A 27,729-nucleotide genomic window follows, 5' to 3' on the forward strand; every position below is an offset into this window, starting at 1 on the left:
CTGGGGAAAACATAAAACATTTCAGCACATTATTTTCCTTTTCAAAATGAACATTAGCTTTATGAAATTCCCATGAAAAAAGATGTAATTGTACAACTTTGCTGAATAAAAGAAAGTCAATGAAGAAACTGGCACTGCTTTTAACTATCAAGATGTTTATATCTGGATGTTTTAGTAATACAGACAGAGCTTTCTAATTTTTTTGTCCCGAAATTAGATTTCAGGCTCATTGCTTGGCTGGTTAGGTTGCAGGCATCTCTGGGGGCTCTGTGGGTTGCTCATTACTGGCTTTGCTGTGATATGGATTAAAATAAGCTGATTTTTTGATGACTGTTTTATTGATCATAACAAACTTTAAAAGAATCTCTTCTAACGTCAAAGTTATTAATTCATTACTGACTTAAAGATAATGCTTTTAGTACTACTGCAAATTGGTTAAATATATAAATATATATGTATATATATTAGGTTTAGAACATTTCCCTCCATTTTAATATGTTTTCACATAGAACACTGGCTGGAAACCACAGCAGACATGAACAAGAAAACTAAAGATGTGTTTAAACAACCGAAATGCCATCTGTGTTTATTACAGCAGGTTATAGAAAGAAGATTTAATTTTTGTGTATGCAATTAGGCACCGACTGAGGCGTTTAGACACCACTGATTTTAAAAAGTGCATTGAATATAAATTCTGACTCCCCTCAAAGGAATAAAACCTAGGTTTCTTTCCTGGAATCAATCAGGTCAAGAACATGCACAGATGAACACTTATTAACTACTAGTAACAGTCTTTTATTACTTATACTCCTTCAATAGTAACAGTAATACAGTGTACTTACATACATCACATTATATCCAAGGACTCCAAAGTCATTGTATCAAGCAACATGGTGTTGGAAACAAGATTCCACAGCATGTCAAGTCTACTTAGTTATGGCACAGGAAGTAAATTCCCAGCAATAGACCCAGAGTGACAGCTCAAAGAGATGAGCCTACATTTCTTGTGGCTTGTGATTTTCTGAATTTCCAAATTTGCCACTTGTATCCTACCATACCAACACTGACTCCAGGTAGAAATGACCTTTACATATGAGGAATAAGATGAGGACTAAATGAACAATTTGCCTTTTTTTATAGTTCCATAGTCCATCTTTGAAAAGCACATGGTGGAAGGTCAGAAGTGGCTTTTTAATAATATAACTTCACCCATTATTGATTCATAATAACCATGGCCAGGAGCCTTGGGTGGATGAGAGTATTTTATACTGGAATGACATACACATTCATGTAAAATATGCTAGAACCATATTTTTGAGCTCACATATACTTAACACAAAAGCAAAAGAGCATCAATTAATTGAAGGTCAGACTTTCAGTCTTTTTAAAGGAACAAAGCTTCCTGTTTCTGTTTCTAAGAGGGTTTAACTCTGTCTTAAGAGTTTAACTTAAGACCCAAGTTGATGTAGTTTCAAACGAGTTTCTGTGGAATCCCCAAATGAACGTCCCAGGCCCCCTGGAGTGGGGCTGGAGGCCAGAGCTAGAAGCCCACTACGTTGGAAGGGTCCCTGAGCGGCTCTGCTCTCCACTCGGGACACACAGCACAGCTCTTCTTGGTCAGGGACCCCGGGTGGGCGTTCTGGGCATTTTCTTTCTTACAGGAATTTCCAGCACTATCTGAAAAGCAATTTATTTTTGGACGTTATGATTAAGGTTTCAATCTTTCAGTCAAATATGGGACTGAGTTAGCTCTTCCTGTGTCCTTCTTTACTTCGGAGGAGACGCAGTATATGTTCATTTTTGGTTAGTTCTGCTGGAAGTTCATTGGCCTGAAAGAAAATAAAAGACGCATGAGGGAATTCTCAACCACAGTTGGTGTGGTTTTAGGGACTCTGAAGAGGGGCCCCTCACCCAGACCTGCTCCTCCACTGATGAAAAACCCCACTGGACTTAGTCTTTTGTATCAAGGTTTTAAAGGTTTTTTTTTTTTTTTTTAATATACTTAAATGTACATATCACCAGTTACTTTCTTACCTCATTGTTAGTACTTTTTCTTTCTTTTTAAAACAATTTTTGGAGTAGAGTTGATTTACATTGTGTTAGTTTCAGGTGTAGAGTGATTCAGACATGTGTGATACAGATATGTGTGTGTGTGTATATATGTGTTCTTTTTCATATTCTTTTCCATTATGGTTTACTATAAGATACTAAATATAGTTCCCTGTGCTATACAGTAGGATCTGACTGTTTATCTATTTTATATTTAGTAGTTTGTATCTGCTAATCAATCCCAAACTTCTCATTTATTCCTCCCCCACTTCCCTCTTTGGTAACCAGAAGTTTCTTTTCTATATCTGTGAGTCTGTTTCTGTTTTTTAATAAGTTCTTGCATATCATATTTTATTTTTTTAAGATTCATGGATTATTTTTGGCTGCACTGTGCCTTCGTTGCTGCGTGGGGGCTTTCTCTCCTTGCAGCAAGCGCAGACTACTCTCTAGTTGTGGTGGGGGGGCTTCTCACTGCAGAGGCATCTCTTGTCGCAGAGCATGGGTGCTAGGCATGCGGGCTTCAGTAGTTGCGGCGGGAGATTCGTTGCTGGATGAGAAGGCAGAGTCAGGAGATAGCCAGAATGTAAGACACACGGGAAAGAGCAGCTTCAGAATCCCCCATGCCCTGCCTGATCCAGCCTCACACTACATCCTCTTTTCACAGTGCTGCTGAGACGCATTCTTCAAGCATTTATTCTGTGAGCAAGTCTCTAGTCCAAGAAACAGACATGACAAGGCAATGGTTCTCAAACTTTTCAGTCTCAGGGATTTTGTACACTCTTTTGAAAATTATTGAGGACCCTAAAGAGCTTTTGTTTTTAACTTATTAAGAGTGAAAACTGAAAAAAATTATGTTTATTAATTCATTGAAAATAGCAAGCCTATTAAGGTTAACATAAATTGTACAATTTTTGAAAAAGAACTAAATTTTCAAAAACAAAAAAGACACTGTTAACAGTTTTGCATATTTTATTACTATGTAGCTTAACAGAAGACAATTAGATTCTCATATCTGCTTCTGCATCCAATCTACCGAGATATTTTGTTTTGGCTGAAGTACAGGGAAAAAATTTAGCTTCATACAGACTGGTAGTTGGAAAAGAGAGAAACATTTTAACAGCCTTTTTGGATCATAGTAGGTATTTTTCTTTGATGCTTCAACAATACAGGACAAGTGGCTGTTTCTTAGATTAACTGCTGTGTGCAATCTGGAACCACATCAATGAATTTTTCTACTCTATTGCATTAAAATCCATAGGTCTATCTATCCGCAAGTGGATTTTTTTTTTTAAACCTATGCTTGATTTGTAACATCTTGTACTAGTCATTTAGAAAATACCAATAAAACTGGAATTTTTATAAATAATTTACAACATGGAAAATAACTTACAGAGGTTTGTAAAATTATTTTCAGCCACAGTTTGTGACTCTGCTTTGATGTGTACTAAGATGCCAATGGTTTCTTCCACCATTGTCTTTGCACCATTAGAGCAAATGGCTGTGTGTACTAAGTCACTTCAGTCATGTCCAACTCTGTGTGACCCCATGGCCTGTAGCCCTCTAGGCTCCTCTGTCCATGGGACTCTCCAGGCAAGGATACTGGAGTGGGTTGCCATGCCCTCCTTCAGGGGATCTTCCTGACCCAGAGATGGAACTGGTGTCTCTTATGTCTCTTATGTCTAACTCTTATGTCTAACCTGCATTGGCAGGCAGGTTGTTTTTTTTTTTTTTTTTTTTAACCACTAGCGCCACCTGGGAAGCCCAGTAAATGGCAGCACAGGGAAAAGGGCAAATGGTGCCTCTGTATCTTTATTATTTTATTGTGATTTTTAGAAACTTCCCTGACCAGGGATCAAACCCATGCCCCCTGAAGTGATAACGTGGAGTCTTAACACTGGACCACCAGGAAAGTCCATCTCTGTATTATCAAGAATATTGTTTTGACCTATTAGAACCTTTGAAAGGGTTTGGAGGACACCCCAACTGTCCATGGACCACACTTTGAGAACAGTTGTTACAGATGAATAAAAGGATGTTCTTGGGAACTCAGGGGAGGCAATTCAAGTGCAGAAACCTACTCAAACTGGGGAGAGAACTCAGAGGTAGATTTTTTTCCCCTGCAGTTAAACCTGGAACCCCAGTTCTTCATCTGAAACCTGGATCTCAGGTGAAGTTCCTGCAGTCCCCACTTTCTAGACTGGATCCTGCTCCCTGACCCCACTTGCTGGGAATGATGAATTTGAAACAGTGGTCCTGCTGTGTGCCTCGTCCTGCAGCTACACTCCTGCCCACCCACAGGACCGCTGATGCTGGTGCCAGGCTGGCAGATGGGAGTCGCTGTGCGATGCTGCCTTAGGCCAGGGCCCCGCTGTGGGGTCAGTTCTACTATTAGCTTGGTTCCTGCAGGAGCAGACTTTGGATGGGCTTAATGCCTGGGCCTGAGAAAAATGCTCACAGAGAATGGACCTGTGTGCCATCCAGTCTTTGAGTGACCCTCAGAACTAACTGTTTTGCATCAATTGTTGGTCCTTGATTGACAGGCTGGCAGGTAGCCAGGGGAGTCCTCCACAGTCAGGAAGAGGAATAGATCTAAGAAGCTGCATCTCTGTCTATAAGCTTGTTAAGTGGTAATGTATATGTCCATCTCCATCAATGTCTGTATCCTTTACCATTAAAATAAGTCTTATACTCTGAAAGTTTTGGCCAATCGCATCACTGTTCTGTGTGTCATCCAGACAGTTTTAAAAACCTGGTCTCATTCCTTCTCTCCCCCAGTGGGTCCCCACTGAATCCTCAGGTTGCTGAGGTGGTGCCAACCACTACGATGGCTAGCACCCAGGCTGCCCCTAAAGTCCGTCTTATTCATGACAGTACAGGACCACAGGTCATGAATATGGATTCATGACCCACAGCATCACACCACTCTGTCCCCACAGCTCTTGGGAGGAGCTGTGTGCTGAGTCCCCAGCTGGGGTACCAGGAACACAGGATCCCTGCACCCATGGAAAAGGCCACGGTGCAAGGGGAGGAGCTACTGGGGCCATTGGTCACCCTCTCCTTGGGCGTCTGCCCCGGGGCAGAAGTCCTGGAGCCTAGAGAGCAAATGGGTGCTTCTGTGCTAGCTGAGAAGTGACTCTCTCCCTGGGAAGGCTTTGCACTTCCTGCTGACAGCCCTTGTCACTCCGTATTGCAATTTTTTTTTTCCCTTCGCAATTGCTTAATTATCCTTATTCCCCAGTAAACTGTGAGCCCTATGAAGTCAGACACTATGTGAATCTTTTTCACCAGTATCTCTCCATTGATAAGGTTCACAGCGCAGTGCATGCTATCTGTGCGTGCTAAGTCGCTTCAGTCATGTTGGACTCTTTGTGACCCCATTCTGTAGCCCAGAAGGCTCTGTCCTGGGATTCTCCAGGCAAGAATACTGGACTGGGTTACCATGCCCTCCTCCAGGGGATCTTCCTGATCTAGGGATCAAACCCCCTTCTCTAACGTCTCCTGCATTGGCAGGCAAGTTCTTTACCACTAGCATATCTAGCAGGTACTACTAAGAATTTGTTGGATTAATGAATGAAGGCCAAGAATACATCCTCAAGAGTCCTGTGTGGCTGCTGGAATCCCAGCACTCTTGCTTCTGGAGTTGCCTCTAAAGAGCCTGGCTTTTCCAGGCTGCCTGGCTTACAGCTTTAGGAAGGGTCCAAAGTCCAGCATTTCGGTCACTGGAAATTCCCCATAACCATTATTGATGAGATTCCAGGAGACACAGGAAGAACTGCATCTTTCAATTTCTATATAAAGATACTAAAGTTTCCCCCATGATTTAACTCAATACAGGATGGCTTAGCCATGAAGACATCTTAGGACGTCTGTGTCCAAGATGCAAAGATAAGGGAGCAATTGTGGTTTTGTGGGCTCATGATACAATCAGGTCAGCTAATGGAAAACAAATCCATGTATTTCAGGAAGAGATAAGCAGCAACATTGTCTTCAAGCACTTCAATGATAGGAACAGGGGAAATAGTAATTCCACCTGCTAAGTGGAATGAAAAAAAAGAGGCTCTTGGCATATTATTTAACTGCCCTGCAAGATGGTTTCTTTTAAAAACACCACGAGATGTTACATGGTTTTGGTTTTATTGTTAATAAAATCCTTCACAGTAATGGGCTTCCCTGGTGGCTCAGACGGTAAAGAATCTGCGTGCAATGTGGGAGACCTGGGTTCAATCCCTGGGTTGGGAAGATCGCCTGGAGGAGGAAATGGCAACCCACTCCAGTATTCTTGCCTGGAGAATCCCATGGACAGAGGAGCCTGGAGGGCTACAGTTCATAGGATTTCAAAGAGTTGGACAACTGAGCAACTAACACAACACAGCAACAGATGCTTATTAAATTCAAGCAGTATATAAGTATAAAGTGAAAACTGCTTTTATATCCTCCCCTGTTAATAAGCACCCATCCTACTTTCTCCTTCAAAAGTCAGTAGTTTAGTTGTTTTCTCCAGACCTTTTCCAGGCTACCGTTCTGCCCCCAGTCTCTGTATCTGACTGCTTAGGCAGCTGTTGAGTAGGAGGGAATACAATGATAACCTTTTTTCCCCCCGCCACGGTTACTGTGCATCCTCCCACCTCCAAGTTTGACTTAATAGAAAACTAAAATTATTTGGGGGCTATAAAAATATGGGTTAATTTTGCTCAACTATATGTCAATAAAAAAATCTGGGTTGGCTTTATAGCTGTGGTCAAAGTCCTGTTAACAATATAAAAGCAACATTTTCCCCTTGATGTAACCAAATAGAGCACGGGCAAGTCTCAAGATATGAGTATCCAACTCATAGAGGATGGTTATTAAACTACCAGAATTTTGACATTTTCAGGACACTTTTCTGATGATAGAACACTTATAACCTTACTCCCCCCCACCACTGCCCCCTACCTCCTGCCCCACTGTTACTTAAAAATCACTGATGATATAGGGGTTTTAGACCTCTGGGTTCAAAGGGCTTCCCCAGTGGCTCAGATGGTAAAGAATCTGCCTGCAGTGAGGGAGACCTGGGTTCGATCCCTGGGTTGGAAAGATACCCTGGAGGAGGGCATGGCAGCTCACCCTAGTATTCTTGCCTGCAGAATTCCATGAACATAGGAGCCTGGCAGGCTACAGTCATGGGGTCATATAGAGTTGGACACAACTAAGTGACTGAGCACGCATGCCTGCTGGGTTCAAATATACTGCTCACTCATAACCTATAATGAGAACATTTTATGTTCCTACTATGCCCAAGAGAATTCCCTGGTAGTTTAGTTGGTAAAGAATTTGCCTGCAGTGCAGGAGACCTGGGTTCTATCCCTGGGTTGGGAAGATCCCCTGGAGGAGGAAGTGGCAACCCACTCCAATATTCTTGCATGGAGAATCCCATAGAGAGAGGGGCCTGGCGGGCCACAGTTCATGGGGTCGCAAGAGTCAGACATGACTTAGCAACTAAACCAACCACCACTATGCCCAAGAATGAAGTTAGTGACTGGAGCCAGAGAGATGCTGTCTTGGCTTCTGCAGATGTGATCTTATCTCTTTTCACAGGTGCCCAACGGAGGGAAAAGATGACTAAGACGGTACCTTGTTTCTCAGGGCTGGGTCCGCCCCTGCTTCCAGGAGCAGGGCGACTGTCTTAATATTCCCGCTGAGCACCGCCGCATGGAGCGCCGAAGTCCCATTCTAGGAGAAAAGGACAGCGTGTGTCAGGTGACAGCTCACAGCTGTCCGTACTCAGCTTGGCTTTCCTCATGAACCAGCCTGACTGGGGATACTGTAATGCTAGAGCCTTTCTCGTCCTTATCTTCCTTTTTCAAAGTCACTCACTTCAGCGTCTAATACAGTGTCCTCAGGGACACTGCAGACAGTCAGTATAAATACTGCCAACATCCTTTTGCAAGTACAATAAGGGATCTGCCCAGTGTGTCCATGACTTCATGCTCACTTGGTCCGCTGTAGATGCATTACAACTTGCTATGGGAAAAACAACAACGCTCCATCAAACTTTTTTTTTTCTTAAGAGTCATTGTGCTTTATGTGAACACACTTCTGCGAGGCTGGAGGTATTATAGCTTGCTCACCTACGCGCCAACTTGTCAGCCCAGCTGCTCTCACTCCACATGCACAGGGGGGCAGGACAACGACGATGGAACCACAGGGCTTAAGAGTAAAAGTAGGTGGGGTTGAGGACCACTCCCTGCATTCAGCTCCGAGCTGAAGCATCTCTGGGTACAGAGGGGACCTAGTGAATAGGTTGCTGACATTTTATGACATTTACTGCAAACATTTATTGACATAAGGAAGCAACTCTGCACAGCATGTAGCTGGATTCTGGGAGGGGAGAAAAGAATATAACAAACCTGATAGAAGAACAATGGACAATTATAAAATATCTGTTCTAGAAGGTACATATGTCTGTGAACAGCACCTAAATACAAGCTTAGTTTTCAAATTAATCATTGTATATAGATATTGGGTTGGTCAAAACATTCCTTTGGTTTTTTTCTGTAAGATGGTTCTAGTAGCGCTCAGTTGCCTTTAACTTCTTTCTAAACAATTTTGTTAGATTATATTCTGACAGCTGTTGTAACAGTGTTGTATCATTAAAAAGAAAAACTTGCTAAAATTGGTGAATTTTTGTGTAGCCACTTTAATATTGAAGATGGAAGGAAACACGTTATAATATTAATAAAATATTAATATTATACTTTATTACTGTATATGTACACATAAAACTTTCTGATTTTGTAGACAAGTTAAATGAATATCATACCCAGAGAAAAATTCCGGCAAGGCAGCAGTTTTCCATGTCTGCTATACCATGATTACAATGCATGGCAATACGTTAATCTGATAATATGACATTCACTTAAATCTTAACCAATCTATCAATGTTCCCTATGCGCAACATGGCTAAGAATGAAAAAAGCGAAGAAAGAGGTGTCTGAAACAAGATTAGATATCACAAAGACCATTTCTGCAGCTTGTTTCTTTTATTCACAGAGAATTCACTTTCACAGCCTATTTATTCTTACTTTCCAAACAGTTTTTACAAAGTATAGTTTTTTGACTTCCAAGCTCATGGGAGATCAGAATTAGCTCCTTGGGGTGAGACAGGCCAGCACTGAAAAGAGGAGCTCTATATCAGCTGAAATCAACCTTGGAGCCTGAACATATAAGGTCAGACACAAGGCATCCAAAAAGCCTCTGGGGTCATCTAAGGCCAAGTACTTCAGATACATCAATAAATCCTCAAAGTGCTAAACGACTGTCCTTCGTTTACAACAGGTTCTGGTGTCATCTTTCTAACAAAACAGGAGCGTGTACACCAGGAATCAGCAAACCACAGCACTCAGGCCAAATTTAGTCTCTTTCACCGGCGTCCCACCCCCCACGCCCACCTGTTTTTCTACATCTTGATTAGCCCAGAATTTAAAAAAATTTAAAAAGAAGACTTTTTTGTGACATGTGAAAATATCGAAGTTCAGAAATACAGGACTTCCCTGGTGGTCTAGTGGTTAAGAATCTGCCGGCCGATGCAGGGGACATGGGTTCGATCCCTGGTCTGGGAAGATTCCACCTGCTGCAGAGCAACTAAGCTTATGCACCACAGCTGCTGAGCCTGTGCTCTGGAGGCTGGGAGCCACGATTATTGAGCCCAGGTGCCCACAGCCCGTGCTCCCCAGCAAGAGAAGCCACTGCGAGAAGCATGTGCACCACAACTAGAGAAACACCACACACACAGCAACAAAGACCCAGCACAGCCAGAAATAAATAACCTAAATAAATAATTTTTAAAAAGAAATATAATATCCAGCAGTGAGGTCTGATAAGACGCAGCAACACTTTTTGCTGCTGTTGCATTTTCTACGGTTGCTTGCTCTGTATGACCACTGAGTGAAGCCGTTCCAACGCAGACTGTACAGCCCACCAAGCCTAACGTATTTGCCATCTGGTCCTTTGTTGAAAAAGGCTGCCAATCTCTGGTAGATCCTCCAGTTTAGAAATATTTTAACTCAAAATGATTACAACTTAATAAAGGATTTTGAGGGCTCTGTTTTCTGGAAGACCCAGCCCTCCAGGATGACACGGTCTCTGAGGTGTGCAGATGCTTGAAGCTTATTTCATTCGACCTAGGCTAACAGTGTGGTTCTTTGATCCAGGCAATTAAGAGAAAAAAATGTACCTGTCCTTCATGTTTTCTGGGATACAAATCATGTCATGATTTGTGGAGGACTTCACCAATCTTCCAATGATATATTAATATTAATATGGTTGACTCTCTGATTTAACATTTCATTACTGTTGTCTGATTTTTTCCCCCTAGAAAACTAGTTACCTATAGACTCTGGTTCACCCTTTTTATTACCTTTCCATTTCTACCAGTGCCCAGGAATCTCCAAAATTAAGAAACTGTAGGTATGTTCTGCAGTGGCCACAGGACTGGAAAAGGTCAGTTTTCATTCCAACCCCAAAGAAAGGCAATGCCAAAGAATGCTCAAACTACCGCACAACTGCACTCATCTCACACGCTAGTAAAGTGATGCTCAAACTTCTCCAAGCCAGGCTTCAGCAATACATGAACCGTGAACATCCAGATGTTCAAGCTGGCTTTAGAAAACGCAGAGGAACCAGAGATCAAATTGTCAACATCCTCTGGATCATTGAAAAAGCAAGAGAGTTTCAGAAAAACATCTATTTCTGCTTTATTGACTATGCCAAAGCCTTTGACTGTGTGGATCACAATAAACTGTGGAAAATTCTGAAAGAGATGGGAATACCAGACCACTAGACCTGCCTCTTGAGAAGCCTGTATGCAGGTCAGGAAGCAACAGTTAGAACTGGACATGGAACAACAGACTGGTTCCAAATAGGAAAAGGAGTACGTCAAGGCTGTATATTGTCACCCTGCTTATTTAACTTACATGCAGAGTACATCATGAGAAATGCTGGGCTGGAGGAAGCACAAGCTGGAATCAAGATTGCCAGGAGAAATACCAATAACCTCAGATATGGAGATGACACCACCCTTATGGCAGAAAGTGAGGAAGAACTAAAGAGCCTCTTGATGAAAGTGAAAGAGGAGAGTGAAAAAGTTGGCTTAAAGCTCAACATTTAGAAAACCAAGATCATGGCATCTGGTCCCATCACTTCATGGCAAATAGATGGGGAAACAGTGGACACAGTGGCTGACTTTATGTTTTTGGGCTCCAAAATCACTGCATATGGTGATTGCAGCCATGAAATTAAGACACTTCATCCTTGGAAGGAAAGTTATGACCAACCTAGACAGCAGATTAAAAAGCAGAGATATTACTTTGTCAACAAAGGTCCATCTAGTCAAGGCTATGGTTTTTCCAGTGGTCATGGATGGATGTGAGAGTTGTACTATAAAGAAGGCTGAGTGCCGAAGAATCGATGCTTCTCAACTGTGGTGATGGAGAAGACTCTTGAGAGTCCCTTGGACTGCAAGGAGATCCAATCAGTCCATCCTAAAGGAGATCAGTCCTGGGTGTTCATTGGAAGGACTAATGTTGAAGCTGAAACTCCAATACTTTGGCCACCTGATGAGAAGAGCTGAAAAGACCCTGATGCTGGGAAAGATTGAGGGCAGGAGGAGAAGGGGATGACAGAGGATGAGATGGTTGGATGGCTTCACTGACTCAATGGACATGGGTTTGGGTGGACTCCAGGAGTTGGTGATGGATAAGGAGGCCTGGCGTGCTGCAGTTCATGGGGTCGCAAAGAGTTGGACACGACTAAGTGACTGAACTGAACTGAGGTATGTTCTCTCAAGAATATAACTAACCAAGGAAATGGTACCTGGATTCTACTGCAGTCCCCATTGCAGACTTATCAAATTTCTAACCTCTCTCTTTTACAATTTGGTAAAATTTCTCTGTAGGTCTTACCTTCAAAATACCGAGGGTGGGTGAGAATTTCAGCAGCTCCTTTATAACATCATTATACCCTTTGTTGGCTGCTTTCAATAAAGCTGTTGTACCATCCTTTACAGAGAAAGGAAAAGAAAAGTTGATTATTAACATGTGTGTGTGTTGGCCAAGAATGAAATGTTTGTTGAAAACTAGGAACATGCTTGTCAGAAATAGGCAAAATATGTAAACTAAAGCACAGGGCTGCCATGTCTTTTAAACTAAAATCATTTTAGACCATATTAAACAGTTAACTCTGCATGTAAAACACCAGACAAACTATGTGACTTATTCTGTTATCTTAGAACCCAGCCGTTTGGGAATTCAAGGTCTTCAAGTCCCTTAGAATATTGGGGAATTTCAGGAGGATATTTTTAGAACACAGATGGACTAAAGAGGCATTCTTTGCAGTTCACGACTTAGAAATTAATTGGTTGAACTGCTTTTTAAAAGTTTTAAAGTTTTTAATTTTTAATGACTGTTGAACTGTATCTATGGTTTTGAAATTTTAAATGTGCTTTTCTTTTTGTTTTCCCGTGTATACACTCTTGTCCTAGTCTGCCCCGGGTGCGTGGGTACTGTGGGGAGAACAGGAAAGGGGCAGACTGAAATCTGCAGGAAAGAATGCAGAGACAAGTTCAAAAATTAATATTCCGTTTCTGTTGTCCTTTTCTGGCCTGAGAAGAGATTTTCCAATTCCCCCTTTCTCCTGCTGGAACACATCAATTGCTGTATTCGGACGATCTCGCTCACAGATTTCTGTAGTAAAGAAATCACCCTTGCGGTGCAGCTGTCTACAGCCTGGGGAGCCTGGGCACCGCGGGGACCCCAAACCACTGACCCCGCGAGCCAGCTGCACTGCGACCCAGAGGCCAGCAGAAGGCGCAGCGCCAGGCGGACCAGCAGCCAATGGGGACACATCCCCAAGGACCGCCGAGGTCCAGGCTCCTACCTCCCCCATCCTCCCGGGTCATCCAGAGGCTAGCTCTGGTTGGAGGAATATTCTTGAGGAATCCAACATTTTCCCCTTAAGAGACCGAGCAGCAGTTGCTAGGTTTCAGTGCATTCAGACCTTTCCCTGGGGTTTCTGTTAAAGAGCAGGAGGAGGTTGGGAGGAAACCCTGGTGAATTAGAGACAAAATGAAAGCTGCGTCTTTCTTCTCCGCAAGTCTGGGCTCGGAGGTCAACGCTTCGATGGGAGGCCTCCCCACCCTTCCCGCGCGGTGGCCCCCGCACTCACGTGGCGGGCGGCATCGCGCTCGGCCCCGCGCAGCAACATCACCCGCACCACCTCGCTGTGGCCCATCTGCGAGGCGATCCACAGCGGTGCTGTCCCGTCCTGCGGGGAGAGGACACGGGGCCGGGGGTGGGGTTGGGGGCGGAAAGTGGTTAGGGCCCAGACACCCACAACGAGGGCGATTCTACCCACCGTCTGAGTGTCAGAAAGCTAAAGACGTTGCTCCCCCTCTTTTTCTGTGTTTGCAATCCTCCACCATCACCTCGTTTCCAGGGACTATAATTTTATGCAGGATGTGATGCTGTGTCTTCTGGGGGTTGCTGCAACACTGCCCAGCTACAGCGGAGTGATGGTTTTGGTAACACTTCCTGAGTGTTATTCTTCCTGTGATTATTTTTTTCCTGTGAACACTGGGGTCATGAAACTGAGGTGTGTTGCTCCAGAGAAGGAAAAGTGAAACATCAAAGAGACAGAGAATTATTTGACAGGAAAGAGGGTGGTTCCTGCTGGTCAGAAAGGAAACTAGAAAACCCTGATAGTGCCAGGAAGGACTCACTAGAGAGGGAGCCGGGAGGCGGGGTCACAAATGTCTGTGTTTTCCGCCAGCTCTGGGTTGAATCTGGGTTGGTAAGTTCGGGTACCAGAAACACTCAGATCAATTATGCTGAATTCCCGATGGGAAAGGACTTTCTCCTGTTCTTGAGATGAAACCCGGGAACACTGCACGCCCTTAGAGGAGCTCTGCGCTTGGCTGGTGCCTCATGGGTAGAAGAGAAATGGTTGTGGGAGCCGTTTAGACCAATGCTGGACGTGGTCCCCAATACCCCTGGTCACATCCACCCAGGAGTCCCTGCCTGCCTGCGGGACATCAGAAGTGCTGGCTGAACAGTTGCCCAGAGTGAGCCTGGGTCGGGGACACAAGGCTACAGAATGTCAAGAGCATAGGTGATGGCAGGACCTGTGTCTGGTAGACCAGTTGCCCCTGACCAGCACAAGAGGCCTAAAGGCCAGGGAGCTGGACAGGCCAGTGGAGGAAGCAGACAGGAGTATTTTTACCCCCACCCCAATGCCACAGTGATACTGTGACCTCTGAGAACCTGGGTCACTTGGAGAGACGGGCAGGAGGAGGGAGAACCCAGAACTGACCAACCTTAACCTCAGATGTAATTAAGGTAATGGAACCCAAAGAGATGGCTTTAGTCAGATGAGACTAAATTACTCATCAGTGGGGCTGCGGGCTGAAGAGCAAGATGAATCGGGTATAGAGTCTAAAGTTTCACTTTCCATTGGAGGACATCATTTCAACTCTAGGGTACCGCCTTCAGCAGCCAGAAGGTCACTGCCCACTGATGTCCTGAAATGGACAAAGGACCAAGGCCTTTGAGCAGGGTGGTGGGTGATGGCAAACCAGGAGCCTAGAAGGATCTGGTAGTGCTGAGGGGGGGGTCAGAGGACACTGACACCACTGTCTTGGGGGAGATACAGGGAAGGGGTGCTGGAACAAAGGATGGAAGAAGGCTGGAGACACCTTGACCTACTTCATGCTCTACAAGGCCCTCTCAGACATATCTCTGAACCTGAATATTCTTTAAGATTTTTTTTTTTTTAAATATGGGCCACGGGCTTCCTCATGGCTCAATGGGTAAAGAATCTGCCTGCAATGCAAGACACTACCTGCAGTGCAGGAGATTCAGTTTCCATCCCTGGGTTGGGAAGATCCCCTGGAGAAGGAAATGGCAATGCACTCCAGGAAAATACCATGGACAGAGGAGCTGGTGGGCTATAGTCCATGGGGTTGCAAGAGTAGGACAAAACTTAGTGACTAAACCACCACTATTTTTAAAGTCTTTATTGAATTTGTTAACAATATTGTTTCTGTTTTATGTTTTGGTTTTTTGACCATGAGGCCTGTGTGGAATCTTAGCTCCCCAACCAGGGATTGAACCCATACCCCTTGTATTGGAAGACAAAGTTCTAACCACTGGACCATCAGGAACATCACTGTATATTCTTTATCATTAGCAATATAAATAATACCTTCATCTGTACTTTGAGTTTACAAAGCACTTCTGCACTCATTGTTTAGTTTGATTCTCCCAATTCAGGATTCAACCAATCTTTTGTTTGCTCATTCAAACACCCAATAATTATTAAACATCTTCTAAGTCTCGGGAAAGTAAAAAGAAAGTGAAGTCGCTCAGTCGTGTCCAACTCTTTGCGACCCCATGGACTGTAGCCCAGGCTCCTCCATCCATGGAATTTTCCAGGCAAGAGTACTGCAGTGGGTTGCCATTTTCTTCTTCAGGGGATCTTCCCAACCCAGGGATTGAACCCAGCTCTCCTGCACTGCAGGCAGACGCTTTACCATCTGTGCCACCAGGGAAGCCCAAAGTCTCGGAAGGAGTACTAAAAACAAGATCTGGTCTCAGTTCTCAAAGGAATGCAGCCTAGTGGAGAAGCTGCTGCTGCTAAGTCGCTTCAGTCATGTCCTACTCTGTGCGACCCCATAGACAGCAGCCCACCAGGCTCCCCCATCTCTGGGATTCTCCAGGCAAGAACACTGGAGTGGGTTGCCACTTTCTTCTTGAGTGCAGAAGAGACATGGAAATATCAGTATGATTGCAGTGCCACAATAAAGTACAGACAAAATGCCCAGGATGAACCTGGAGAGGGACCCTCTTACTGTGTGGGGGTGACAGGGTCAGCTTCTCAGAAGGGTTGGTATGAGCTGGGTCTCCAGGGAGGGCTAGAATTTTGCCAGGTGGGGAGAGAGGGAAAATGGTCTTCTACGTAGAAGGAAGAACATTTACAGTCACAGTGGCGAGGCATGGCTGGCTCAGGCTGGGTGGGAAAGTCAGTTGGCTGCAGCCCAAGGGATATGGGTGGAGCCCCAGGAGACAGGACAGAGAGTCTGGGCTCCACAAAAGATTTCCCCAGGTGCTAATGCACTTTCCCCTCCAGCCAGCTCTGGGTTCATCTGCTTTTTGTCATTATGGCCACCAGAGGGCAGGCAAGGAAAGAAAGCCAGAACGCTGTTCCCTGTGCTTTCCAAGGGCTTAGCTGTTTTTAGTTAAATTCTGTTAATGACATGGGGCTTCCCTGGTGGCTCAGAAAGTTAAGAATCAGCCTGCAATGCAGGAGACCCAGGTTCAGTCCCTGGGTCTGGAAGATCCCCTCCTGGAGGAGGGCATGGGAACCTACTCCAGTACTCTTGCCTGGAGCATCCCATGGACAGAGAGGAGCCTGGTGAACTACAGTTCATAGGGTCGCAAAGAGTCAGATTCAACTGAAGCAGCATACACACATTAATTGGTACTAATACCTGGAAAAGGGCTGAGAGGTGCTTTATTAGCAACAACTATGAATATTGTAACAGTGATGCTAACACTCAAATGTTGCCACCTTAATTGCAATAGTCATGGTAGATGGAAAAAGAAGTCACCGCCTCCTGGTTGAGAGAACTTAGACAAATTCCTCTGAGCCTCGGTGTCAGCCTACTGCTAAAACATTAGCTTCAGAGATATTTGTGAAGGAGAAACCATACAGAAATGTGCTCAGCACAAGGAGTGGCCAACAGATGCTTAGAAAATGGTAACCAGACCTGAATATTATTTATCATGAAAAACAGCAAGTTATTTTGAACTTTTGTTTACAAAGCATTCCAAGTACTTTAAGTCGATTCTCCTAGTTACCCTAAGAGAAAACTGACTGAGCAGGTAAGACTGATTGAGAAAATGAGATTTGGGGGAAATCTGTGTATTTCCTTACTGGTGCTTACTTCTCCAAAGCTGATTTTTATTTTTGCCTTTTTTAAAAAAATTAATTTTTATTGATGTATAGTTGCTTTACAATGTTGTGTTAGTTTCTACCCTACAGCAAAGTGAATCAGCTATACTATACATATATGCCCTTTCTTGGATTTCCTTCCCACTTATGTTACCACCAAAGGTGACTTTTGAACCCAGGAAGCTGAATGTGAGTTAGAGCATTACTGTCAGATCCAGTTATTTAACAGCTGATTATCTAGTCTGTGAAGAGGACAGGTTTTCCTCTTCTCTACACCACAAATTTTGCTTTTTCATATATTTTCCTTCTATTAGAATCTTCATTGTGACAATGACTTTGTAATAAAACTGATGGCAATCAGGTCAATTTAGGGCCTTTTATAGAGTTTTGGGGAGAAAAGGAGTAGGAAAAACATCTGAAAATATTTATATATAAGTTTTAAATTACTTCTTGACAAAAACATACAGTCAAAGTATATTAAATCAAAGAAACTGTCATGAAGCAGAAGTTAAAACCCCACCAGCACTAAAAAAAGAAACAGAACATTTAGCTTGAAGATGGGATTCATGGGGGTCATGACAGCTGTCATTTACTATTTGTGCATGTCAAGTAGAAAACGGTTTAGACTTATTTTGCATACCAAGTGATACACTGGCTCAGTGCAAAAAAGGAATGATAAGGTGGGCTGGTTAAAGATTAAATAAGCTGATGAAGTAGTAATGAGATCCCCATGCCTGGAGGGGTTTGACAGTGGCTGATCACCAAACAGTTTCTATATCTGATTTATGGTTAAATAGGGGGTTTTTGCAGCTCCTTCCAGCTATGTCATTCCCTCATTCCATTTCAAATAATATTTTCAAGTCTCCTCTATTTTTATACAGAGGTCACAGCATGAGATGGGAGTATATGACATGACTTGTATTAGAGACTAAATTCTATTCGGCCTTTTTTAGGCTCCTAAAGATGATTTAGAAAAAAGAATTAAAACCATTCTTTCCCATGTGCGTACGTGTGTGCTCAGTTGTGTCCGATTCTTTGTGACCCCATGGACTATAGCCTGCCAGGCTCCTCTGTCCATGGGACTTTTCCAGCAAGAATACCAGAGTGGGTTGCCATGCCCTCCTCCAGGGGCTCTTCCCAACCCAGGGATCAAACCTGCCTCTCTTGCACTGGCAGGTGGATTCTTTACCACTGAGCCACGCAGGAACACATGGCAATAAGTATATTAAGTGGCACTAGCTCTTTGCTTCTACTGCTTTCTAGCACCTACACTTAGGCTACTTCACTTGCAGGCTCCAGCCAGACAAGAAAATGCTGAAGACCAATTCTGTCCTAAATTGGGGGAGATTAAGGGCTTCGCAGGTGGCGCTAGTGGTAAAGTACCCGCCTGCCAACGCAGGAGATGTAAGAGATACGAATTCGATTCCTGGGTCTGGAAGATCCCCTGGAGGAGGGCAGGGCAACCCACTCCAGTATTCTTGCCCGGAGAATCCCATTACAGAAGAGCCTGGCAGGCTCTAGGCCAAAGGATAGCAAAGAGTCGGATACAACTAAGCAACTTAGCATGCACGCATGCAAGAGATTACAAGGAACCTCATCGGTAACACTGGGGTGTTCAATATGAAGACAACTTTGCTACCAGCCCTGGAGCCCTGACCCGGAGCCCATTTCTCAGTACTGTGTCCTTCTATTCTGTGTCCTTGGTCCAGCAAACAAGTCTGTAGAAGATGCTACCTGATGCTTGCATTGTCCACACTGTGACCCATTCTCCTAGTCACAGGTGATCAGACCAAGGATGGGCAGGCCAGCCATGGCCTGGGGAGCAGGGATGAGCTTCAATGACAAGGCTACCCCAAGAGTTTGGGAATCTGACCTGGAAACTTGGGGACCATATACAAGATAAGTGGACAGAGGAAGCCAATCAAAATAAAAAGGAGTGGGGAGCAAGAGAGAGAGAGGCAAGAAAGGACTTTGAGATGACAGACACTGCTTGACTTATGAGAGAAAAAAAGCAGCCTTGATTTCTGATGGGTTTTCTGTTCCAGGGAGGCAGGAAGGCCTGGATGGACTAGGAATGAAAACAGCAAAACCTAACATTCACTAAGCCCTTGGTATATACTGGCCACTGCAGGAAGTTTTACAGGAAGTTTTACAGGGATTTTTTTTTAATGCTCACAGTACTCCCAAAACGAAGATACCATTATGATCATGGTTTTACAGTTTTAAAAAATGAGATTCAGGGAGAGTAAGCAAATTTGCTTGAGGTCATGCAGTTACTAAGAAAAACTGAAACCATGTTTCATTTCCTTGTCCATATTCCCATAACCACCAAGCTGCTCACTTTCCCCATCCCTGGTCCCAGCCCTGAGGTCTGGGTCTGGCTCTTAGAAAGCTCCTGGGACTAATGTCCTGCCCTGGAGCCTGGGCGCTACATCAGAGCCTTGTTCCAGTTCCCAGTCACTGATCACCATGCACTGCAGCCTTCCAGGCCTCATGGGAACTCTGCCCACGCCAGAGGCTGTCCTCCGGTGGTCAACACAGCTTTTCTGAGAACAGAGGACATGCAAGCAGGTGGGTCTCCCTATTGCTGTCTGCTCCCATCTCAGAGCCCTCAGGACACCATACCCATCTGATGACGCCACGTTGCCAAGTGCCCACCTCTGGGTTGCCCTCCAAGCTTACAACCCAGGAGAAAGAACCTGGGTCCAATCCAATCTGGGTCCCAGCATCTCTCTTGGATTGGATGGGTACAAGTCCAAAGCAAGGCTTCTGTTAGAGAAGGCACTTTATGAGATGACCTTTTGGTCAAGCTTCAAAGAAATGCTGATTAGCACATTAAGAGAACTAGATAGAGATGATTTGATGACAGGCCAACCTCATCTCCAGGTATAGAGCCCGACCTTCGCCACTCCATAAAAGCATCATTTTAATAGGATGTGTGAATTGAGATGGGAAAAATATATTGGTAGGCATGCTAAGTCATTTCAGTTGTGTCCAACTGTTTGCAACCCCATGGTGTGCAGCCTGCCAGGCTCCTCTGTCCGTGGAATTTTCCAGGCAAGAATATTGGAGTGGGTAGCTATTCCCTTCTCCAGGGGATCTTCCAGACCCAGGGATGGAACTCATGTCTCCTGCATTGGCAGGCAAGTTCCTTATTGCTGGCACCACTTGAGAAACTCCTTGTTAGTGGAAAAACACACTAATTAGCCATCTCAGCTGATTAAAAACGTTTGAGTCATATCAACTCTACTTGGTAAGGATGCCTAGACAGAACTGAAAATGAGGTTTTAAATGACAGTATGACAGTGTGACTCTGTGACTCTTGACCTCTTTATTGAGGACAACTTAAAAGGGAAATTTTTCAAGCTCTTTCTAGGGATTAAAAAATTAAAAAAAATAAAAAGAAGAAAAGAATTTAGTCTTTCCCGAACCTGCCTATGACTTGCTTTATGATTAATGACTCCTTCTCACAAGAGTTATAAGAGTACTAAAAGGATTTTCAGTCAGTTCTTCAGTGATAGAATTACAAGGAAAAGTCTTGCCTACTACCATTTGGATTCCCTGCAGCTCAGATCAAGTATTAGCTGAATAATTTCAGTGCAGCTCTGTTCACATCTTGGTATAGTGTATCATACAATGTCAGGACTCCATGGGATGGTGAAACAAAAATTAGAAATCAGATTTACCTAAAAATTTTAAGAAACTAAACTAGGCAAATATCCCTGTCCTTATTTTGTAAACTCAAGAATATTCAGACAATGATTCAATGTGTCAGCTGAGATTTCAGAATAAAATATTGCCTTCCAAATATCCTATCTGTGTAAATGTCTACCATGTGCAGGCCATTTTAATGGAAACTTTCAGTTAGTTTTTCTTAACCTCTTCACGAAAGTGAAGTGAAAGTGTTAGTCCCTCAGTAATGTCCAACTCTTTGCAGCCCCATCGACTGTAGCCTGCCAAGCTCCTCTGTCCATGGTATTTCCCAAGCAAGAATACTGGAGTTGCCATCCCTTTTCCCGGGGATCTTCCCGACCCAGGGACTGAACCTGCATCTCCTTCACTACGAGTGGATTCCTTACCGTCTGAGCCGCCTGGAAGCCCTAACCTCTTTATAACTTTCGTCAAAGTCGCTGAGGTTGATATTACTTTTTCTGTATTTCTGACACTTCCTGTTTCTTGAAATGGAATTAAATATGCAGAGTTTACTCTTTCAGAGAAGACAGAATTTGGACTAGTCTGACCTGGGTAGATAACCTTTAACTATAAGCTTGTGGAAAGGCAGTAAAAAGATTACCGTTTGAGGGTACAAGGGGGTTAGTGCACTCTGTGGAAAGGAAAAATTTCATCACTTCCCACGGGCCCCTCACCGCCATGGTGATTCTCATTTTATAAAACACCTCTCCCTAAATAACAATCTTTTCCAGAGCTGGATGCTCACAATTCCAAACAGCTGCATTAGATGTAGTCGTTGGGAAGGCATGTCACTGGACCCTTGACCCAAGGGCGGGGTCCTCCCGTTCCCAGGCTGGGTCACGCACTTCGCCCAGGTTATCCTCATTCCTGAGGAATGAAAAACAGCAGCGGTGTGTTGTGGTTACCACGGCACTGCTGGGTTGCTCTTTAACTTCCTGGTTTTCACACCATCACACAACTCATTTTACGTTTGTTGTTGTTGGTGTTTAGTCACTAAGTTGTGTCTGACTCTCTGTGACCCCATGGACTGTAGCTTACCAGGCTCCTCTGTCCATGGGATTCTCCAAGCAAGAATAGTGGAGCGGGTTGCCATTTCCTTCTCCAGGGGATCTTCCCTGATCTAGGGATCAAACCCATGTCTCCTGCATTGGCAAGCGGTTTCCTTACCACTGAGCCACCAGGGAAGCCCCGAGGTTCCCACGGCGACTCACAGATGAGCAAACAGGCCTTCCCACATCAGGGCCACATCACGGTGGGAATCTGCCTGTGTGTGATTTCCTGGCAGGTCATCAGCTTGCCCTTTTCCCTAGAAAACTACCTTTAAAAGTAAGGTTACCTTAATCTGAAATGTTTCATTAAAAGCAAATGAATTAGTGAAGAAATAGTTCTGATAGAAGAGAGGCTAATTATAAAGCCTGACATTTGGATGGTTCTTAATCATTTATAAACGTGACCTTGTGCATGCATGCGTGCTAAGTCGCTTCAGTCATGTCCGACCCTGCGACCTTATGGACTGTAGCCCACCAGGCTCCTCTGTCCGTGGGGATTCTCCAGGTGAGAATAGTGGAGTGGGTTGTCATGCCCTCCTCCAGGGGATCTTCCCCACCCAGGGATCGAACCTGTGTCTGCTGCACTATAGGCAGATTCTTTACTGCTGAGCCACCAGGGAAGCCCTGGGTTACCTTGTGCTCCTTTCTTTACGTATCAGTTAATTGAGTCTCCAAAGAACATCTTGGCTTTTGGTAAATGAAGTCTCAACAGTGCTGTAATGTGAGACGAAACTACAGAACCCACTAAGAACACCTCTGGCTCAGCACAAGAAGTGGTGGGGAAGAGATACGGCACCATAGCAGCGGAGGAGCTGAGCAAGGGCAAGGCTCCCTGACCCGCCTCGATTTACCTATGTCCCAGTCTAGCCTACTCTCCCGACCTCAGTGCAGACATCATTTATTTGAGCAGGAGGTGGCAGAGTATGTACTTGACCTCAGACACCAAATATATTGAAATGGTGATGTCAGCCTGATTTCACAGGCTTTCAGGTGAGCCCAAAGCAAAGAACAGGAGAGAAACCTTGATCAAGGATGAACTTTCATCCAGAGGCAAAAAGGCTTTAGAGACACCCAGATCTGACTGGCTATCTTAGGCAGGTGCTGCTGCAGACTGCAAGCCACCCTGCCCACCGCCCCACACGCATGGGCACGCACAAACATTACCTGCCTCGGCTGGTTGACTTTTGCGCCTGAAGATAACAATAATCGAATCACATCCAAGTAACCCCCTTGGGCTGCTAGGAAGAGTGCAGTGGCTCCATCCTGAAAGTTGGCAAATGTAAAGTGTTAAGAAATTATTTATTTTAAAAGAAATTCGATCTTATAATACTGATACATATGTTTAACACAAGTTTCCATTTCCACCCCTCCCTTCCCCCTTTTTACTATGCATGGTATTTCATTCTTTGAAGACTAGCTCTAAAACATCACACTAAGTCAGGCTGAAAGGTAAAGCTGAAAACAGACAGCTGTATAAGGATGAGTTACAACATATGCAACGACTGTTCACGCTACAGAATCTTGGTCATGGAGTTTATGATACATCTAGTTGCAAAACTCTGGTTTTCCAAAGAGTCATCATTTTTCTCTGTCCACACAGCTTTCTCATTAGCCGCCTTCTGCTTTTGTTGCGTGATCTCAGAGTCCACTCTCTCTTATTTAGGATTAAAAAAAATACACAATACAATTTTCCATTGCAATCCATTGGTCACTAAGAGCTAAGTTGTTCATTTAAAAAACAAAAACAAAGGGTTTCCCTGGTGGCTCAGTGGTAAAGAATTCGCCTGCCAACACAGGAGACATAGGTTTGATTCCTGATTCGGGAAGATCCCACATGCCTCGGGGCAGCTAAGCCCGTGTGCCTCAACTACTGAGGCTGTGCTCTAGAAAGCACATCGAAACACGAAAAATCTAAACTTTTTTAGAACATTAAAACTCTAAAAAAACCACACACACTCACAAATGCATGTTAATTAAAAAACAAACAACCAAATCCCCCAAATCTATTTTGTGTGCTTTTATGAATCAGGTATGAACAGAATCCTTTTAATTTTTGTTTGTTGCTGTTCAGTCACTCAGTTGTGTCCGACTCTTTGCGACGCCATGGACTGTACCCCGCCAGGCTCCTTTGTCCATGAGATTATTGTGGCAAGAATACAGAAGTGGGTTGCCATTTCCTTCTCTGGGGGATTTTCCTGACCCAGGGATCGAACCCTCATCTTCTGCATTGGCAGGCATTCTTTACCACTGCGCCACCAGGGAAGCCCCATCCTTTTAATTAGATATTCCCTACTGCCTTCTCTTTTGTGTTTCCTTCTCCATGTTCTCCAGACTTTCAGTTTCTCTATTCTTTAAAACACAAGATGCTTTCAGAATACCCATTCTGGTAAGAATGTCCATGAACTTTCTCCCTGCCAAGCCGGCAGACTCCAACAATACCTATACACACAACTAGGCAGTCCTGCATGAAAACCCAAAGTATCTGCTTGTTACCAAATTCTTTAGTTCTCTTTTTAACTGGGTGTCTACACCTTCTGGGCTTTTTTTCCTTGAAGACGCACCATTGGTTAATTTCAGCAAGTACAACGGTCCATCCAGAGTATGCCTGCCAGGTGCTCTCTCCACGCAGACAGCGCTCACAGGACAGAGCAAGCCTCATGACTTTCATATGCACAGTGGAAAACTAGTTCTCCCAGCTAATAACCACCCCTTCCGTCGGAACACTACCCACACGCTCATAGCACCTTCCCTGCAAGTCCAACCAGGTAGAGGGTGCTGGCTTTCCACTGGGTGTCAGCAGAGCAGTGAGGCCCCCCCAAGGCAATCATTAGGAAATTAATCAGCCTGGACAGATTTTAAAGCAGATTTTTGATACGGGGATACAATTTTCAGCTGTTCCTTACTGTGTTGCCACAGAAAGGCTTCTCTGACATAGTAGCGCTAACTCTTATGAATTTTCCAAAACGGATCTTCCCTGCATTCATTGGATTTTTTTTTTTTTTACCATGCATTACACAGTTCTGTTTTTCTAGAAGCTTTCAGGAATCATTGATGCCACTTCCCTTGCCCTGTATTTCAACTGTTGTTAATGGAAACATTTAATTTGGACTGTTCAGGTAAGGGTAGAAGTCTAAACATAAAATGGAAGTTCTGCAGCATGGAATTTTTAGGCTACCCTATCACAGAAGAGTTTAGAAACTCTGCATTTCTAGGCTTCCCTGGTAGCTCAGGCGGTAAAGCATCCTACCTACAGCGCGGGTAGACCTGGGTTCGATCCCTGGAGAAACTCTGCATTTCTAAAATTAAGTGCCGCCTCAATGAGCCTTATGGAAGAATGTTACCCAATAGTTCAAATTCTATGCTGTGCTATGTACTAGATCGCTTCAGTCATGTCCGACTCTTTGTGACCCTATGAACTGTAGCCCACCAAGCTCCTCTGTCCATGGGATTCTCCAGGCAAGAAAACTGGAGTAGGCGGCCGTGACCTCCTCTAGAGAATCTCTCAACCCAGGGGTCATGAATTCTTTACCAGTGAGCCACTGGGGAAGCCTGGGTGGACTCAGGAAGTGAAATTTTTTAATACTCCCTGAGTGGTTCTCCTGTGCAGCCAGAGTTGAGAATCACTCCTTCAGACCATGGTCAAGTAGTTCAGTCATGGTACCAGGAATGCTATCGGCTCAAAGAGTGGGAGCAGGTTTTGAAGTGCCAAGGCTAAAGCTAGTTCCTCTGCACTTCAAAGAGGCCTGTGATCTGTCAGAGGTTCCGTGTAGACTCTGGAAAGGGTGTTCAAATGGAAAAGTTCACACCCACACATCTCATTACAGGGTTATGAAAGGCTAGTGCTCCTAAGCACAGGGTTCATGTCTGGTGGTACAATAGCCTCAAATACGGCTCCTAGATAAATGGAAGCAGGGATTCTTGCACTCCTCACCATAAGATTGTCCAGTCACTTCATCTCCCTATGTTTTACTTCTTCCTCCAAAGCCAGAATAACATTTGCCATAAATTCTACAGAATTACAGCAACCAATAAGAGTACTTGGGCAATGTGCTAATTGCCAATTAGCTGCAAACAGACCCACATGGCAGTGGATAGAAACAGACCCATGCTGGCAGTAGATGCCTTTCAAGGTCAATGGCATGCACGTATTTCAGAGATCTTCCCCCATCCAGCCTCACTTCTCTTCCAAACAACTTGATTTTTCCTTTTTTGTGTGTGCTCTTCTTCCCAAAGAACTCTACAACAGGAGAGTTTATTTTGGTTTTCAGTAAGTCCATACACTGGGCTTGTTATAAAGAAATAGGTATCACATGATTTTTGAAGATCTTAGTTGTGTAGGTATGTGAAATACTTCATATGTGCGAGAGACTTAAAAGAGCAAAGATAAATAAATAAAGATTATGTGATTTCTACACAGAAAAGGCTCATCCAGTTAACTCTTTTATTTCCTTGATGGCTCAGATGCCACTTTCGGCATCAGAATTTAGACTGTGATGCTGTATGTGCTGAGGCAATGAGCAAGTGTCCCCTGAAAGCCCCCTTGAAACACACTCACGTAGAGCTGGTCGTGGATGTTGGCTCCGTGCTTTAGCAGGGTCTCCACCACCTGCATGTGCCCGTACTGACTGGCGGCCAGCAGGGCAGTGCCTCCATCCTGTGGTCACACAAAGAATAAACGCATTAGAAATAGGGCAGGCACAGATCTTACCAGGCAGATGCTCTTCGCATGGTGAGAATTTTGGAAAAGCATTTCCCATACATAATAACAAACTGACTTTTCCTCTTTGATCTTTTTTACTTTTTTCTTTATAATCGTGACAGAGTTCATCTTTTGTTTTGTTTTGTTTTTTTCTGACTGCTCTAGGTCTTAGTTACAGCATGCAATATCTTTTTAGTGTGGCACTAGAACTCTTTTAGTTCCAGCATGTGGGATCTAGTTCCCTGACCAGGAATTGAACCTGGATTCCCTGCATTGGGAGTCTGGAGTCTTAGCCACTGGCCACCAGGGAAATCCCTAGAGTTGTCTTCAGGACATCACTATGTTGTATGCTCAGGTGACTTGCTTGAGATACATTACAGATATTTGACTAAGTTATTATAATTAATTTAGAAATTCCTCATGTCAAATGCAGAATCATCTCTTTGTCTCTCGATAAAGGAGACAAAGAACAGAAAGACTGTACCAACCAGGTGTGTCTTGTTATTACCAGAATGGTAACTAGCTTCTTCCTGTGGGTCTGCCCAGTTGTAGGCCTCCGAGATTAAGGTGTATTTAGGGAGTCGCTCTCTGGGCCCCTGGCTTCTTGGACGAGATCTACATGCACTTAGAGCAGGGATACTACAGCATATTCCATATGCTTCGCATGCTCCTACTTTGCAATTTCCTTTGAACATATGCCAATCTGTCCAAATCTCTTAAAACGCAGATGCTAGGACTCTCAACAGAGCACTGCAAAGTAGATGTGGTCTGACGGGACATTCCTTGGTTCCATCAACTCTTGCTTTTATCTCTGCACCTAAATTAGAATTCACTTTGACGCCAACCACACCACACTACTGACTCAGAGTCTGTGGTCAACTGAAGCCCTTAATGGTTTTTCTCAGGTGCTGGGCTGAGGTTTTTTCTTTCTTCATCTAGGATTGCTGTGCTGTTTGTTTGGCTCTATGAATGGGTATTTGGACATTTGAGCTAATTATAAATAATGGAAGAAAGTGGAATCTGGTTTTGAAATGCAAATCATAAACAAGACAGTGTGGTTCCTAAATTTGGGCATAGAGTGTTTATTCAAAATGCCTACTCTCGAAGCCACACCCTCAGATTCAGTAGATCTGGAGTGAGGCCCAGATATAGGCTTTCGACCAGTCATGAGAGGTGCAGGTGCTGGAGGGGTGGGGGATCCCCTGGAGAAACACTGCTATAGCTGCAAGATGCTGGAGGATGCACTCAGCTGAGCAA

General features: G+C 44.1%; 1 protein-coding gene across 3 annotated transcripts in view; it reads right to left on the reverse strand.

The window, feature by feature from the left end:
* Window positions 1–771: 771 nt before the first annotated feature.
* Window positions 772–27,729, reverse strand: part of ANKRD29 (ankyrin repeat domain 29) — a 48,116-nt gene continuing 21,158 nt past the window's right edge. For 2 of the 3 annotated variants that reach the window (XM_070452747.1, XM_070452749.1), the window contains 6 exons: window positions 26,329–26,427; window positions 22,938–23,036; window positions 13,249–13,347; window positions 11,988–12,083; window positions 7,660–7,758; window positions 772–1,829 (listed from right to left, as the gene is read on the reverse strand). In XM_070452747.1, coding sequence (XP_070308848.1) covers window positions 1,746–1,829; window positions 7,660–7,758; window positions 11,988–12,083; window positions 13,249–13,347; window positions 22,938–23,036; window positions 26,329–26,427 — 576 coding nt within the window. In that variant the 3' untranslated portion in view covers window positions 772–1,745. The remainder of the gene's footprint in view (window positions 1,830–7,659; window positions 7,759–11,987; window positions 12,084–13,248; window positions 13,348–22,937; window positions 23,037–26,328; window positions 26,428–27,729) is intronic. The other variant, XM_070452748.1, reaches the window with a different exon arrangement.

This window comes from Odocoileus virginianus, chromosome 22, assembly GCF_023699985.2.
Source record: "Odocoileus virginianus isolate 20LAN1187 ecotype Illinois chromosome 22, Ovbor_1.2, whole genome shotgun sequence".
NCBI classification, from domain to species: domain Eukaryota; kingdom Metazoa; phylum Chordata; class Mammalia; order Artiodactyla; family Cervidae; genus Odocoileus; species Odocoileus virginianus.